Below are 18,184 nucleotides of genomic sequence, written 5' to 3'. Positions count from 1 at the left end.
ACACCACCACGCCCAGCTGATTTTTGTATTTTTAGTAGAGATGGGGTTTCACCATGTTGGCCAGGCTGGTCTCGAACTCCTGACCTCAGGTGATCTGCCTGCCTCGGCCTCCCAAAGTGCTGGGATTGCAGGGGTGAGCCACCACGCCTGGCCTAGAGATGTAATTTTTGAAGTTCAAATATATGAGCACTATTTTTGTTGCTTTTTAATATTTGCATGTTGTATCTTTTTCTTTTCTATCCCTTTACATTTACTCTTTCAGAATCCTTATGTTTTACTGTTTTCAGAAATCTTAGTTTTTAAAATGTTCTGCTAATCATTTCTCATAGAAATTTACATTAGATAAGTCTTTTAAAGTTTATTGTAATTAAATAAGGTTTATTTTCATATGTGTTTTTATATCTACTGTCTCAGAACTTTCTCCTTGCCCTACTTTTCCTATTTTATCCCCTTTTTGCATCTTCTGAGTTGACTTTTTATGATTTTATTTTTCTCTTTTTACTAGTTTGGATATTATCTACCCCACTAACATTCTTTCAGGGGTTACCTTTGAGGTTACAACTGGCAAGGTAGGTTTATCAGTGTATAATATTAAACATTATTTTACCCCTCCAAATTTTACTGCCTTTTTAGTTATTCTTTATTCTTTCCTTCATCTCTAAGCATTCTGAGTCTGTCAGTGTTTAATTCCTTTCATTTTTATTTTTTTTCCTAAAAATATCCTTAAAATAAACTATGTAATACAATAAACTATGTTAATACAATGAAAGTATTAACTCCCTTTCATTATTACAGGAATTTTTGGGGGGCAGTTATTTTATTTGAGCATGTTAACTGTGTTATTTCATTGTCTTTGGACTTCAGTTCCTGCTTTTCGAAGATAGTACATATTTTTACCTCTAACTGCTTTTAAAATTAATTCTCGGTCTTTATTTTATAGATGTTTTACTATGATACACCTAGGAAAGTTTTATGTATCCTACTCAGGCTTTGCAAAGGTTTCTGTTTCATTTTTACAAAAGTTGGATTGATTATGGTGTAATTTAGAGACAGTGAGATTCACCATTTTCAGACATACACATCTGTGCATCTGCAGACATGAGCACTCCCGGTTGTCTATGACACCACATGTCCTTCTGAACTTCATCTCCTGCCATTACGCCCAGCCTCCAGCAACCACTCAGCTGTTTTCTGTCTCCAGCTTTGCTTTTCCCCAAATGTTATATAAGCAGGATCACATTTAGTCTTTTGATTTTTTTTTTTTTAACCTCAACACAATGCTTTAGCCATCCCTCTTGATGCTTGTTACAGTTGATCACTCTTATTTATTGCAGACTTCATCCATGTGCTAGTTCAGCCTGTGAGATGCTGGTGAGCCCACCTCCAGGCACTCACGGACTCCCCACCCATTGAGTGTGGCCTGGATTTAGTGACTCAATCAAACGTGACAGAGTGCTGGGGTGTCACTTTCAAGACTGGGTTATGTGAAGACTGCGGCCTCCATCTGGGGTGCTCTCTCTTGGATTGCTTGCTCAGGGATGTGGGGAGAGCTGCCGTGTGGAGAGGCCCATGTGAGTTGACTTGGATGTGAACCTTCTGCGGCCTGCTAATAGCCATGTGAGTGACCTTGAAAATGGATCAGCCTTCACTCAAGTCTCAAGATGACTGTGGTCTTGGCTGTCAGCTTGATTGCTGTCTCACGGGGGACCTTAAACCAAAGCCACCTTGCTAAGCCACAGACAGCTTCCTGGCCCACAGAAACTATGAAATAATAACCATTTCTTACATAAGCCTCCAAGTTTTGGGAGTAATGTTTTGCACAGCGATGGATCACTAATACAAGCCAGTCACCAGTTGAAAGACACTGAATTTATTTCCAGTTTTATGTGATTATGAATAATGTCACCATATGCATTTGCATACAGGTGTTTGTGTGGACACTGCTGTCATTTCTCTTGAGAAGATACCGAGGAGTCAGATTGCTGGATCCCATGAAGAATGTATGTTGAACGTTATAAAAATCTGCCAACTTAAATCTGTTTCCTGACGCTCTTTCGTCAATGTTGGGAGATGCTCTAACATTTCTCACCAAGTCTTTCTTCTGCTCATGCACTCCCTCTTCTTTCCCTAAGACTTCAATCATCCTTCTCACTGTCCTTTATATCTCTAAACCATTGTCTGGAGTTTCCATTCTTCTCTTTTGCTTCAATCTGTTTCATTCTGGAGATTTTCTGAGTTATCTTCCACTTCCCCAGTTATTTTTTATTTGTTTTGTTTTTAAACAACTATATCTAATTAAATTTAACTTTATCCTCTGTTGTACTCAATTTTATTATTGCATTTTCCAATTTCAGAATTTCCATTTGACGATTTCCTTATAGTTTCCCATTTCTGCTGAAATTCTCGTTGTTTCATTTCGTGGGGGGCTGAGTAAACATACTTATTTTAAGGCATGTGTCTTTGAATTCCAATCTTTTGAATCCCTGTGACATATTGCAATTGGCTGCTGTCTCTGCTTTTAATTTTTTATCTTATTTTGTGTGCCCTTACGCCTGGTTATTTCTAACTGTGTTGGACTTTGCATTTGAAAAATGGTTTCTAAGAATGTTTTGAAGCCTAGGATGCTATTACTGCCCTTTGGGGAAGATTTACATGTGTTTCTCCCAGGTACCTGTAGGCCTGGTTACATCTGGGCAACTCAACATGGTTCTTGGTTCTGGTTCACTCTGACTCTTGGGAAGAACACTTGAAGGCCCCACCCCAAGGCCTTGGTGGGGCCACGACTCAGTTTCTTGCCCTGTAATTTGAGAAGGCAGTCAGAAGCACAACTTGACTTCTTAGCTGCCTTCTCTGAACAATGTGGGTACCCTTATGTCTCCATGAGCCAAGTCTCAAGTGTGGGCTTCCTTGCTTCGGCTCACCTTGCACCCCACTCCCAGGTCTTCAGCTGCTTCCCAGCATTTCAGCATGGTGATGGTTCTCCCACGCCGCTAATTAGACTAAACAAACATGCTTTCCCAGCTTGTGGGAGGCTCTCAGGAATAGTTGGTCTGAGTCTTCCCATCAGTTATTCCCAGAAGCCTCTGTCTTCTTTTATTTGTGAGAGAAAATACTTGCGTGATCCTCAGCTTTTGTACCTGCAATCAAGCTACTTTCTAAATGTGGCACTCATTGATGTACTTAAAATACCTGAAGCCAGTCTGGCACTTATCATTTCTTTAATATTATTTTCCTTCACATATCTTAGTTTCCAGAATAATTTTTTAATTAAAAATATTGGTAGAGAATCTATTGCCTTCTTCTGCTCAGTATAAGACTAATTTTGGACCAGTTCTTTTAGATTAACACTCCATAAAATTTTGGAAAAGTCAACAAAGAGTGAATACAATTCCAATTCTTTAACTGAAGCAATCATATGCTGACAATAATACCTGCAGGGGAGTTTCATGGTTTATATTCTATTTTCCAGTTCTTAACCCTACTTCATTTTCATATTTTAAATCCATTCCTCCTAGAAAGTTGACACAGCCTAAAACTTTTATACATTTACTTCTGAGTTTAAAAAGTGCTTACCATTTGAGATGGAATTTCCATTTTCAGCAGTTATAGCACTAGATAGTGAATTAGATAACTGAATTCCATGGTTATTTGCATTTCTGTCTTGAGTCTCGGAAGTAATTTCTGATGTACTAGGGTCATCTCGGCTACTTATGTTCATGTTAGTTTCAAAACCTAAAATAAATTTTAGAAAACATAATTATTTTCTGATAACATGTACTGAATATACTGAATAAAACATTTGGAGAAAATAATAAAACATCAAATCAAACATTCATGACATTTAAAATAATAATAATCTTTAATAAAATTGGTAGCCTATATAACATTCACCAAATTTTGCCACAACGTTAAACAAAAAGGAAAATGTTAAGTGGTAAAAATAACTTGTTGCATTCAAATATATTTATAAAGAATTTTTGATGTCATAGATCAAATAACTTGTCATTATAGTATTGCCTGTCATGAGAAAGCAATGAGTTCATGTTTCAGGAGTTTTCTGAATGATTACATTTAAATAAATTTAGGCAATCTTACAGCTTTGGAAAAAATAAGAAACACTTGAGTGATAAGAAACACTATAATGATATTTTCAACATCACTATAAACACTTTTAGTGTCGATATTGGAATACTAAACTTCAATACTCGACTTCTGCATTCTGCACACTAAGATAATTACTTAAATATGTAATGCTTGTCCTATGTTAAGTGTTTTGAGAGGTATGAACATAGAAGCCACTGTCCAAATTCCACTGAAGGGCCTGATGAAGACTTTTTAAAGTGATGTAATATTAATAAAGTGAAACACAGCAAACACTTGCTCTTTGGAGCAATGTCTAACGGAGGTAGGTTTCCCCACGGTCACTGCATTACCCTTAGGCACACAATCAGACTTTGCAAATCAGGCACAACTGCCATCAAGGGGCCAGACATCTCCCCATCACCACCTCTGCCAAGTTCCCTTTCTCTGACTTCACAGGTGCACCTGGGATTGGCTCTTGCTTCCTAAGGAACCTCAAAAAAGCTGCAACCTATTGGAGACTTTTGATTCAGCATCAAGGATATGTGTTAGACTTTGGTTCTTTTCTGTTGGGACACAGTTGATTCTGACTGTCTTAAAGTTAGGCCCTTCTAAAGATTTAGACTAACAAATTATTTGAATGGGACAACACGCATCATTTGCTTTATTATACTTTAAATATGGCAGAACGGTGTATTACCACCCCAATCCTAATCACCGGTACCTCCATAGGCAGAGATGTTATCCCTATTTTGCTGAAGAAGGAATTAGGGTTACTCAGAGTCATGCAGTTGGAAAGAGATAGAATGGAACTTTAACCTGTATGTTCTGATTATTATTCAGTCTTTACTTTTCATTAAAAGACAAATTGGATTATGTCATTTCCATGCTGAAAACTTTTGGATAAACTGCTGTTGGTTACAATCTACAGAAAGAAGGTAGGAAAGAGACAGGGAGGGAAGGAGGGAGGAAGACAGGAAAACAATGAAAGAAAGGAAAAAAGGACAGAAAGGGAGGGAGGGAAGGAGGGAGGGGGGAGGGAGGGAGGGAAGGAGGGAGTGGGGAGGGAGGGAAGGAAGGAAGGAAGGAAGGAAGGAAGGAAGGGAAGGCTCCAGCTCCTCAGAGCTTATCTCTCAAGGCTGGTCTTGACTTGGTCCCTCTTAACTCCTTCCTTGATATTATCTCCTCTTGCCTCTCGAGACATACCGTGAAATAGCACTACAAGCAATGCATGTTTATCCAAATTCTCCATATTGACTCCTGTTTTCTTGCTTTGGTGCACTCAAGCCCTCTCCCGCATCAACCCCAAGTCTTCCTACCCACCAGTCAGGACCTTGGTCAGATCACCCGCAGGGACCTCTCCTTTACAAGCACAGAGCACAGCCTGTTCTGCCCAGAAAGGAAAGCAGGTCAAGATTTATGAGCAGGAAATGCTGGATAGATGGAATAAAGGCAAAACTATCGGCATTTTGAAAACTAGGCGGAAGAGTTTAAATTTAAATGATCCAGTGAGCCACTGTGGCTTCTGACTCCATTATGCATAAAAAAACAAAGACCTTCAGTCAAGTTAGCATGTACAAGAATGGCAACAAAAGTGAAAGTCAAGTGATCTTAACTGTTTTAGCTCTTGACAATGAGCAATTATTGAACGGGCTGAAACTGAAAGAATACTTATTCAATGTGGTCAACTCTAGTTTGGCTTTTTTTTTTCTTAAGCTTCCGAATGCCAGTAAAACAGGTTCTGTTTTAAAACTGGCTCAAGATGTACTCACCTGCTTTTATGTTTCTTTCACCTATTTTATTTTTGCATTCTTTAATTCAGTTATTTATTGGGTGCCTACTGTGTGCCAGATACTCACTGAGTGCGGGAGATACATAATGAATACCGCTGCCTGGTACCTGGGAGCTTCTCTCTCAAAAAGGTGATTGGCAATAAACAAGCAGATACACAAGCAGATAATTAAACGTGGTGGACTCACAGCTGCGTGGAAAACCTAGTAAGTGGAAAACACTGGTCGGCAGCCAGGCAAGGAGGGTGAGGTCCATGAGGTCGCACTTCAGCTCGTGATTTTAGAAAGGCAACCTCCACACCACGTGTAAATACCCCAAAGCAGGAAAGAGCTCACCATGTTCAAGGAACCAGGTACTAATGAGTCAGGGCCTGGGAAACCACCAAAGAGGAACTGAGAGGTTTTATTCTCAGCGCAGTGAGGGCCTCCCCAAGGCTCTGAATGAGCACAGTCCTCTTACACCTGGTGGCAATAAGCGAATCCTCTGAGGCACTTGCTGGCTCTCGGTCTGAGCACTTCAGGCTGGCCTCCCTCACAACTGATTTCTATCTCATCAACTGATGTATTTCAATTACAGCCAAAATTCTCATTTTTGCAATTAAAGTTTAAACGTATTTCTATTTTTCAATTGGCAGGTTAAACTGTAGCCAAGACATGTTTTTTGGGTTTTGTTTTGTGTTGTTTTTTGAGGCAGAGTCTCTCACTCTGTCGCCTAGGCTGGAGTGCAGTGGCACGATCTCAGCTCCCTGCAACCTCTGCCTCCTGGGAGATGCTCCTGCCTCAGCCTCCAGAGTAGCTGTGATTACAGGTGCACGCCACCATGCCCGGCTAATTTTTGTATTTTTTAGGAGAGTGAGGGTTTCACCATGTTGGTCAGGTTGGTCATGAACTTCAAGCGATCTGCCTTCCTTGGCCTCCCACAGTGCTGGGATTTCAGACATGAGCTACTGTGCTCAGCCACCATGATATGCTTTTAAATGGTCACCCAGGTTAGGCTTAAATCCTTAAAGTATCTGCTAAATTTTAATTTTTTAAATCTTAATTTATAATTAAATTTTAATTTTTTAAATCTTAAAAACATTTATCTACTTAAGGCTGGCTCTGGAAGGGAATAAGGGAATAGGCCCTTCTTAACGTCAGGCATTAAGAATTAACGATCAGCATACTTCCTCACATTGCTCTTACAATAGTTACCATCACCCAGGTGTATATTAGGTGCCAATTCCCTGCTAGATGTGGTGCTTGGTTTAGCTCTGTTCTCATGACAATTCTGAAGAGTTGTCACTATTACACCTATTTTCGAGATGAGATCATTGAGGCTTGGGGAAGTTAATCTCTGTGTAAACATTTCACAACTCATGGCAAGGCAGCCAGATTCAGACTGAGGCCCAGAGGGCTCAGCAGTCCCCCCACAGTCATTCTTTTACTCTTGGCTCCTCTATGTAAAGTTTTCCTTCACTGTTTCATTTGCTGATGTAAAGGATAGGATATGGCAGCTTCTTTCCTGTGATGAGTTCACCACCCAGGCCTCAGTGGTAATGAACCGAAAACTGTAGGTTGCAAAGCTGCACTCTGGCAGCTGCAATAGTGCTGCGGCTTCAGTATCGTCATCCCCACTTTGGGGTTCTCCTCTGCTTGTAGTAGCCGCGGCATTCTACTAAATTATGCATCAGCCTCTGCTCATAAACACCCTTCTCCCAGTTAGATCCAAACACGTGAAAGCAGCCGTGCCCTGACTTGTTAATTTCTAGATTCAACACATTGAGGATTGAATGCAGAAACTCTGGATGGTTGAGTTCTCCTGTAAAGTGGTAGCTTGGCACACAACATTCCTTGTCAAAAGCATTCCCATTACCCAGCACTTCAGCAGTGAGGGAATTACAACAATCAGAAATCAAGAGGACGACGGCATTAAGTCTGAAGAGGTCTTTGTTAAAAGTGCATATACGTGATGCATGCTTTCAGGGGAATTTTAGAAATAATACAGTGCAAACAAAGTCATCAAGCCTTTTCATGCCTTCAAGCAGTGGCCAGCAGAGTTCTGAGAATGAAGAAAAGTCACATCAAAAGAAAATATTTGAAACTCTCAGTGAATTTAGTTAAACAAGTAAGGAAGTGAATACTGTACATCCTGTATAATATTTAAAGATGCGTCTGAGACATTTTTGTGCCTCTGCATCTAGTGAAGTAAGGGGTTGTGTAGTTCAGTGGCATCCTGTGGTTGGGTCCATGGTAACACACGTTGGTTTGGACACCTGCAGTGTTTTCTTTTAGCCCATTAACAAGATTTCTCTGTGACCTCGGGCTTGGTGCTATTTTTACAGGTACAAGAGAATTGAATCACATCAGGATCTGACTCAAAAATAAAGTCTTGGCCTTTGCATTAAGATATGATTATTAATTACAAGTATGCAGTGTAGGTATATTTAAGTTGAATTTTAATCTAGTGAGAGCAAATCTCTAAATGTTAATACAAAAAATTCGGTTGTCTTGTGCTAGTTTTTATATAACTGAAATATCACTCCCAGTCAATGTGATTCTGTTTTAAATTGTGGCTCTTGATAGGAGGTGCTTTCTGACCCCCGAACATTCAGCAATGTCTGGAGACATTTTTAGTTGTCACAACCGGGCGATGGGGTGTGCTACTGGCGTCTGGTGAGCAGAGGCCAGAAATGCTGCAAAACATCCTATAATACACAGGACGGTCCCCCAACCTAGAATTATAGTATCCAGCTCAGAATGTCTATTGTACTGAGGCCGAGAAACCTTGCTTTAAAACATAAGTCGGATCATGTCATTCCCGACTGCAGCCTCTCTGCTGCTTTCTGAGTTGATTCACATTAAGATCCAAAGGCTTCCTGAGGCTGAGGGGACCTCGCATGCCCCGACTCCTGCTGGCCTTGGGCCCCAGCCCCCCTTACACGCCCAGGCCTTGGCCCCCCAGCCCCCCTTACACGCCCAGGCCTTGGCCCCCAGCCCCCCTTACACGCCCAGGCCTTGGGCCCCCAGCTCCCCTTACACGCCCAGGCCTTGGCCCCCAGCCCCCTTACACGCCCAGGCCTTGGCCTCGGTCTTGCGTTCCCAGCCCTGTCAGCCTCCCAGCCTCTCTCTCCTTCTCCAGCGTCCAGCAGGGCATGGCAGCTGCACTGTGTTCAGGCCTTCTGGATGACCTTCTGAAAAACAGCACCTGTCTTCCTCGCCAGGTCAGTTCCTGTCCCCAGTCCTTGCTTTAGTTTTCTACACAGTCCTTCTCACTGCATAGCAGAGAACAGCCCAATTGTTTGTTTTGTGTCTCCTTCCTCTGGAATGTGGGCAAATACAATGTGCGTTGTATTTTCAGTGCCTAGAATAGAGCCCGGCACACAGATGGTGCTCAATTAATATTAGTTGAAAAAAGAAAAAAGATGAATGAACAATAAACTAGTTTTAATAATGTTGCTATAGAAATTTTCTTTCTGAAAGGAGCTACACTTTCCATACCTGTAAAATAGCTTGCACATTTACTAAATGAAAACTTTATGCAAATAAGTACAGCAAAGCCACGCACCACAATGATCATTTCTCCCCATTCACACAAGATTGACAACTTATGGAAGCACTTTCAGTGTTAATCCACCTTTGAGTGCTGATCTTTACTTATTTAAAATTATAAGATAAGGAAAATATCTCATTGCATGAGGTGAATATTTTCTTTTATGCAATGGAGTGGAGCTGTTTGTTTTCTACCTAAGCTTGTTAACTTATGAGAGAAAAGACCTATGGTTGTTTGAAATTGATTCCTGACCCACGGTTTGAGAACTCAAAGACATGAGGTCCATACGTAGTTTTTTGAAATCGTACTTTACATTGCTTTACAATCTGTAATATCAGGAGATAAAAATCAATTTGATGAATGTTGGCATGCTTTGGCTGTGCTGAGTGTGACTCTGGAATCCTGGTGACTGGAGTGGGCACAGTGGGTTGACCTGTAGTTAAGTGAGGGGGGCTTCCATGCACCCCTATCTTCCCCAGGCCTCTTCCAAGGCCGAGGGAGGGACTCAAGCAATGTGCAAACAGTTAACATTTGTAATACTTTGTAAACGCATACTTTGATTTATTTTCTCATTTTGAATAAATGTCCACTTAACTCTCTAAATGTTCATTTTTCATCTTTATTATTATTTTTTTAAAAAAGCTCACCTCTCCCCAGTTGCATATGCTTCAATCTCTGGACAAAAAACAAAATGGGTCTCAGGCATAGAGCCTCCAGCCATAATCTACATGATGAAATCTTTACCCTTGAGTAATTCACAGGCTGGGAGGAGAAATAGGTGTGAGGTCACTGGATGAGACTACAAAGGCAACGTCACCTCTGGCTCACCTTGGAAATGTTTTATGGGAAAAGCCTAACTCCTCATACAGTAACAAGACTGTTTTATAAGTCTGCCATGACAGGAGAGGCATGAATAAGTTAACATCAGGGTTGTGTCTGGGAGAGGAGACACAGGAAGGATTTTGTGGAGGGAGGGGGAGGTAGGATGGAAGGTGAGAAGAGGAACTTCTCTCAAGGAAGAATGCAAAAACTCTGCAAGAGTGGAGAGACGTTTCTTACTGGGGAGAGAGAAATGTCCTTGAATAATTCTAGGAGAGCTGGAGAAAGACAGGGAGCATAATGGGGGTTGAGATGAGTCCTTGCTCCAAACCAAGAGTGACAAGAAACCTGGCAGAATGGACAGTACGTGGTTCAGCCCTGGGAAGGCAAAGAGATGCCCTAGAGCGCAGTGGCCACTCTGGGGAACATGAGAGCTGAATGAAGAAGAAAGGAAGAGGGGTGGACCATGAGAAAACTATATTCCTCCCCCAAGCTAGGGAGTTCTCCATTGATTCAACAGGTATTCACGTCCTGCAAGGTCCAAACCTGGTGCTAAGATTTACTTTAGAACTTAAAGAAATATTCGTCTGAAAGAAACAATCCATTGAGTGCTTACATTTTAGAGGGGTTATGGAGCACGGCAGATGACAAGAATTTATGACAACCGGGTAAGTGCAAGAAGAAAAGGGACTACATCTATCCTGAGGGGTATAGAAGAATGAATAACCTGACGCATCACTGTGGGACTCGCATCCTGCTCAGCTGAGCTAATTTTGACGGTTTTATTCACTTGTTAAAGCCTTTGACACTTATAATGCCAACCCATGTGACAGGGACATCCAGGGTGCATTCTAAGGGGTGCTTTTCCCCAGGCTTCTCTGTGGTGACTCAGTTCTAAGGGGGACTGTCTTCAAGGTGCCTTCAAGGCATGTGTTAAGGTTGCAAAGGGCCAGGGGCTGGGGTGGGAGCTCTGCAAAATGCTCTAGGAATTCTTAGGAGAGGTCAGAGTGGGCTGGAGCAGCCAGGTGAGCCTTTGTTGTGTAGGCAGGAGGAAGAAGCAGTGGATTTTGAGTTGAGGACGGAACATGGAGAGGGGGAGGGAAAAGGAAGGGAATGCCGCAGAGGCAGAGCTGACTGCACTTGTGAGGGAGGGGAGGCTGGCTCTGCCCACACCTCCGCACCGGGAGGTGGGAGCAGAGAGCTTTGGAGTCTATGAGCATCACAGGACTGGGTTCCAGCAAGTATTTTGAGCAAGGGCATGCTGTAAAGAAGGTGGTTTTTTTTTTTTTGTAAATACTAATCTAGCAAAGAAAGTATACAGCTGAATGGACCTTGAGGAGAGATTAGAAATAGAGAGTCAGGGGACAGGCTGGGGAAGCAGAGCGAGGAGTGGGAAGACAGGAGAAAGCTGAGTTCAATCCCTCTGAGCGGGAGAACTGGGACCTGATGAGGACCACAGCTGGGGCGTGGTTCAGAGCAGCAGATCCCACCTGAAGAGCAGGGTGCATCTGGGGTTGTACTTGTTGACTTTGAAGTGACAGCCGCAGGCCTGAGGATTAAATTGAGTGGCAATTTTTTGAAGAAGAGCATTCATTAGGACTGAAAAGGAAACAGCTAGGAGAGACTTAAAAATCTCTCAGGAAGGTGAAATTTTCAAGGAAGAGACACTCTCGAGTGCGAGGAGGCAGGTGACTGCCGTGCAGGAGGGCAGATGTGGGCTTGCAAGAGGGGCTGCAGGCCGGGAGCCTTGGCAGAGGGCAGGACTGTGTGGTGCGCAGGGCGGCTGACAGCGTCAGCGCTGGGGAAAGGCCAGGAAGCAAGGTAGAGAAAGGAGCCATGGAATGTTTCCTCAACAAGATGCTGAAAACGCCGTTTTTCTCTTAGGTACCTGCGCTAGAGATCAGATTGGAGTGTATTTTAGAATCCTATGAGATGGGATCTGGGTTTCAGTAACGCAGGAGAAAAACAAACTATAGCTGTTTGGCTGACTTAATACTGAGAGTGCTATGTAAGGCATAAAAAATGTGAAAATACATTTTAAACTCATTACTCATACTGGCTATAACTCATTCTGAAACTCTATAGGAAAATTCCTCTTCAGAAAGGCTATTGCATGAAGGGAATGTGCTTGTATTTTCCTACTTGGCATTAAGGAAAAGTACAAATGCAGAGAGAGGTGCCTGGCAGGCTCCCACCACTTCTCAAGTTCTCGTTTGTAAAATTTAGAAGTCGCAGCTCGACAGCGCTCACAGATACACATAGATGGTGCGTAATTAAATTTGGATACAAGCACTTCGACCTGAAATTGGCGTCTAGCTTGTGTTAAACCAAATCTAGTTTGTGTTACACAGGGCAACTCCTTTTAAATCTCTAAAATATAGATTTCTCTGAAACCCTGTATTACTGCTCATGAGGAAGAAATGCAAACACAGCTTCGACACCCCTCTCAAGTCGACCTGCATTCTACTTTATAAGCTTCTAGGAAGTGATTTGTTTTCTTTTACATAATATATTTTTTCTTTTACATGATAGAATTTTCTTTCCTTTCCATGATAGCATAATCCAAATATTTGTGTTATTGTCTCTCAGAAAGACGAATTTCAGATGTAAAGAACCACAGAAGCTAATCTGAAACTCAAGAAGAGAGAGTTGAGTGGAGATGGGTGGATGTGAGGAGAGTGGAGACTGTTAAAGGGGAAATGTGTTAAACTCATGGAGGTGACACACTGCAATTATGTATGTTTTGAACAGCACAATTCTAATTGCCTTTTGAAAACGTGGAACAGATTTTATCATCCCTTTGTGAACGCTTGCAGAAATATATCAAGACAGGGCGTCTGAGTCTAGTGGTGATGGAGATCTGGGAAGAGAACTGGGTTCCCAGGCAGTTACTCTTGTGACACAGCTGTTACCCGCACTATGTGGACAGGTCATATTCCTATAAACATTGATTACTTAAGAAACAGAAAAATACATCACTGCAGACCTTGGAAGGGTTGCGTGTGCTGAGAAACTGGATTTGCCCGGCCCTCTACTGACCTTAAATGTCTCGGGCTGGGCTCCCGACATTCCTTCCTACTTGTTAATAACCCCTTATGAAATCACCACCCTGGAGTAGATCGAAATTCCTCTTGAACTTATGTTTTAAGCATTCTTCTCTGGTAGCGAGTGCCGCAAATACTTATCCTCCAGGTTAAGCAGGGAGGAATGGAAATGTCTGCTCCTCCTTCACTCCTAACTCTTGTCACCCACCCCCCTGCCAAGTCGAAGGAGATGGTTTGTGCTAGAAAACACCAACTGAAGTAGGAAACAGAGCGATGTCTTCAACAACATATGTGCTGAGCAAGGGAAGAATGCATTGATAGTAAAGCTAAAAAATGACTGTCAGTATAAATAAGGTTTTCAGTACCCAAAAATGCACAGAAAATTAAGTTGTGCCAATTTCCTTTTAAATTTAACTAACTGAATCCTTTTTTGCCCATTTATTCTGTCCCTGCCATAAAGGGGAAAAAATCACTTCAATCCCTTTCCTTTTCTTGTGCTTGGGTAGCTTTTTTTTTTTTTTTTTTTTTTTTCATAATTAGCCGAGTATGCAAAACCTAAACAACAAGCCTGCTTGGCTCAGAGCCCCATTCCTCATGCATACTTTTATAGGTCATGAGGTTATTTATATTGCTGTTATTTTTACATTTCCTCAATGCCAGGTGGTAATGTAAATCCAGGAGTCCTGAGCCACGATGTGTGGCCAAGTACGCAGTCGGTGTCAGCAACATATGTTTTCCTGGAGGGAAATGGTTCCTCCTCACTTTCCCCAGAAGGCAAAGGTGAGAAGATAACGTCCCTGCTCTTCTGTTGGGAGTGTTTCGTGTTGGTGACACCTACAGCCTGGATGGTAAGCTAGTGGTGCCTGTCATCCGCTAAAAAAGAAACAGCAAAAATTAAAGAAAACAGAAAGAAAGAAAAAGAAAAATTACAGCAGTGGTGGATGTGAGGTCTTTTCAAATCCCTTGCTCAGAACTCATTACAAATTTACCCATCTAAAGTACTTAATAACAAAAAAGACACAGACCAGGGCCAATCAGAACAAGCATCAGTCATCGACCTTGAGCATTTTGCTGTGTCAACATTTCACCAAACGTGGCAGGCCCAGGCCAGGCCACCCAAGGGGGTGGGATGGTCGTGGGGACCTTGAGAGCTCAGGGCAGCAGCCCTGCACCAGCTGGCATCAAGCCATTTCCATATTTTAATAAGAGTGTAGCAGCACCTGCGGACACCAGCTGAAGCACAGCCCACCTGCCCACACTTGCTGGCTCCCAGCCAGGAGCTCGGAGGCCTTGAAAAATAAATTTAAAATATCTATGGAGATTCAAATTCTTCTCGAAATTCTGGAAGAGCCACATGGACTGTGTATTTGATAGCTGTAGTGGTTGCATCTCTTCCTGATGGTAGATTGGCTGGAGTGACTAATTCTTTACGTGCTCACATGACCCAATTTCCCTTGATGGGCCACAGGGCAGGTGCCAGTCACTCAGGAAGGATAAATGACTGGGACGCAGTAGAGAAAGGCTGAGCCTAAGCTTCCAGTGGATTCACACTTCACCAGGGACCACAGGAAGACACCATGAGGTGGCCAGGCAGGTCGGTGGTGGGGTTTCCCTTCTCCTATCCTAGCTCTTAATTTCTTAAGTAATTAATCAGCCCAGATTAATCACTTTTTTTTTTTGAGACAGTCTCGCCCTGTCGCCCATGCTGGAGTGCAGTGCTGCAATCTCAGCTCACTGCAACCTCCACCTCCAGGGTTCAAGTGATTCTCCTGCCCTAGCCTCCCAAGTAGCTGGGACTACAGGCGCGCACCACCATGCCCGGCTACTTTTTGTATTGTTAGTAGAGATGGGGTTTCACCATGTTGGCCAGGCTGATCACAAACTCCTGACCTCAGGTGATCGGACTGTCTTGGTTTCCCAAAGTGTTGAGATGAGCCACCTCGCCCAGCCAGATTAATCATTTCTAAAGTATATAGGTTCACATGTAAATGAACATAGAAATAGCAAGAAAAAAATCTATCCTTTCTATATCTATATCTATGTATCTACAGCTATTCTGATACAGTTACTCCAAAACATAATTTGATCATGCCCTTTGAAAAATTCTTTTAATGTGCACAATAAGGCACCCAGTGGCTTCTAGCACATGAGTGGACATCCTCCTCTTGTTCTGATACTTTCTCTTTGCAGATTTTGTTTCCTATTTGTCCGTATAAATCCTCCCCTCTAGACCAGTGTTTCAGAGGACATATTTGTGAGCTGAGAAATCAATTTAGTGGGTCACGACACGCATTTTAAAATGAAAGAGAACAGAATACCACGAGTAAAAATGCAGTGTTGAACAAGCGTCATGGCTAAGTAGTGTTTTGTGAATCCCGAGTAGTATCTCTATGTAAAATGTGATTCTCGTTCCTTGGATGCATTGGAGTTTTCGAGTTTCCCTGCCATGGTCTGCTTAAGAGAGAGCCCACATTTTGTTTTAAAAATCCATACAATTCCACACAATGTCTGGCACCAAACAGATTCCTTGGAATAAATGAATGAAGTGTGCCCTTCGTATTTAGTGATTTTCTGAAACCTTTTTGAAATTTTGAAGCAAACTGCAGATAGTAATAGGAAATACTACTGCCAGTTTTATCATTTTGCCTGAAGGTAACCTCTGATATTTTGTAGCCTACGAAGAACTACATATCTTGAGGCATGCCATAGGGTGGTTTTCTCACCTGATAAAAGGAATGTTTGTTTCTAAAGCCATTGCAGAGGGTTCCGAAGACATGCTTAATCCCCGCAGAAACGGAAATGCATTCCGATTAGCAGCTGCGCCACATCACTGGGTGTTTTAATGATCATCAGATTAAAAAGACATTTTTATGATCCCACATCTCCAGATATAAAGCACAGAGCCTCTTTCCTGTGTCACTGTCCCTAACCTCTAAATTAGAGATAATTTCAAGCCTGGGTAAGTGAATGGTGGCGACCCCCTACTAAGCTGCAACTACATCAGTGAAATTAATGTTCACAATTAGAGTTTTACTGTCTGGAATGACTTGTAAGTGATTGAACCAAATCTCTAGTTGTGCTAATGTTTATGTGGTGCAAATAGGGTGTGATTAGAAGGAACTAGAACAACACCAAGAGTGTGCTCCTATCTCTGAAATCAAGGTCCCGTAGCTTCTCTTTCCTTAAGGACTGAAATAGTTACTCGAAAGGCAATTTAGCGATTAAAAATCTAAGGGGACTTTGTTACTAAGGGGACTTTATTACTAGTAATATATACAAAGGTAGTTAAATACCAAGAGACAGAGTCAATCAAATTCTCATAAAAAATTTTAAAAATATATGCTATTTTGCCTCATAGGATCTGCTGCTGGGCACTGGTTATTTACTTAAGAAAGGATCTGTGAACTGGCAGAAGTACGATGGAGGCCACCTACTTTAAGTTGGTTGTTTGCACTCCTGTATGTCCCCTCCATCCTGCTGTTAAAGCCAGTTTGACCCCCTCCACCACGTCATCTCACCTGAGAGCTGAAGTTAAAGGAATGTAACGTCACCAAACGGATGTGATTTCAGCAAGTAACTTCATAGCTGCCAGCTTTGGTTTGCTTTTTAGTGACATGGAAAGGCCTGTATGGTGAAAGTTTTCACTCATTGCTTTGCCTAAGTCTTCTCATTTTCACTTACTTCTTCCCAGTTTACCCAGCTTTTCACATAAAAGGAAAATAATAAAGCCAAAATCCAAAACATACATATTTTTCAGGGACACACCCTGATGTATCAATTGTGCATATATCAGTTCTTCCTTGCTTTAAAATGGAGATTTCTTTTGAAGGGTTATCTTTGATTTTGAGCCAGAGTTTTCAGTATGAAGAAGCTCTTTTGTGGGCTTTTAGGACTTCAGGTAAAGCACAAATTCTCAGGTGTCTCTCGCAGTCAGTGTTCTGCTGTAAATCAGTGCAAGTCTCAGATCTAGTTCATGTCTGACCTTGTTTGGGCTCTGCATAGTTTAGAACTTAGTCATTTGCGTGGAAGAGAGAAATGAATCATATTATTTATTGTCATAATTAACATGTGTTACTAAATTTGCAAATGGCCACTAATTGCCCATGTACAGGGTCTAAGTATGAAAACTGAAGATTTCAAGGAGAAACAAGGGTGGAGTCGGTAAAGGCCTGAGAAGCTCTCCACAGAGTACATGGTGGACGACTGTGTTGATTCATGGAATAAAGCACCGGGTGAAATGATATTGAATATAGCTCACTCTCGATGGCGTGAAATTTTCTAGGCTAATCTGGGTATTAATCATAAAAATGACTGAAGTCAGGCATAAGGAGCCTAAACACTGGTAGATAATTAGGAAATAGGTTTTTCTCTTCCAATACTCTTCAGGAGAGAGTGAGCAGGGCACCTGCCCAGTCTCTCTTTAGGACAATATTCCACACACCATGTTGCTTCTAAGCATTTCTTCACAAAAGGAAGAAAACCCCAGGATATTGTATTATGTGGCAATAATGAGATGCAGATAGTCAGGAAGGTCTTTATTAACTTGCCTAAGGAGAGCTGCTGAGTGGCTTAGAGGATAAAGGGCTGGATTTCTCTTTAGAGCCCCCAGTGGGAGTTTAATTTGCAATCCAGTGTAGAGACACAATATACAATAGCTGCTTGCTTTAATGGGTTGATAGTATGAAAAATATTTACTGGTTATGAAAGATAATCCACTTCTGAGAAGTCTGCCTTATTTTCAGAATTTCAGGTGCAATAGATCCTTTCCCCACTGACGGTGCATTATAGAGCATCCCGGTTGTAAAGGCTTCTTTGCCGCATTTGGCTAATCTAAAAAATGATAACCTCTTTACGCTAGATATGTATCTCTGGTCTGACTGACACGCTAGCCGCTGCACATTTACAGCTAATATGTTAAG

General features: G+C 41.9%; 1 protein-coding gene and 1 long non-coding RNA gene across 5 annotated transcripts in view; one reads left to right on the top strand and one right to left on the bottom strand.

The window, feature by feature from the left end:
• The window catches only part of MYO16 (myosin XVI), a 719,880-nt gene that overhangs the window by 39,447 nt on the left and 662,249 nt on the right, over positions 1-18,184 (bottom strand). For all 4 annotated transcript variants that reach the window (XM_063651142.1, XM_063651143.1, XM_054446940.2 and 1 more), the window contains one exon: positions 3,574-3,732. In XM_063651142.1, coding sequence (XP_063507212.1) covers positions 3,574-3,732 — 159 coding nt within the window. The remainder of the gene's footprint in view (positions 1-3,573; positions 3,733-18,184) is intronic.
• LOC129011754 (uncharacterized) lies at positions 1,336-4,726 on the top strand. Its single transcript, XR_008493427.1, has 3 exons — positions 1,336-1,617; positions 1,926-2,000; positions 4,540-4,726. It is a non-coding gene; the product is annotated as an uncharacterized LOC129011754 (long non-coding RNA).

The sequence above is a fragment of the Pongo pygmaeus genome, chromosome 14, assembly GCF_028885625.2.
Source record: "Pongo pygmaeus isolate AG05252 chromosome 14, NHGRI_mPonPyg2-v2.0_pri, whole genome shotgun sequence".
Classification (NCBI taxonomy): Eukaryota; Metazoa; Chordata; class Mammalia; order Primates; family Hominidae; genus Pongo; species Pongo pygmaeus.
This window is presented reverse-complemented; position numbering and strand designations above follow the sequence as displayed.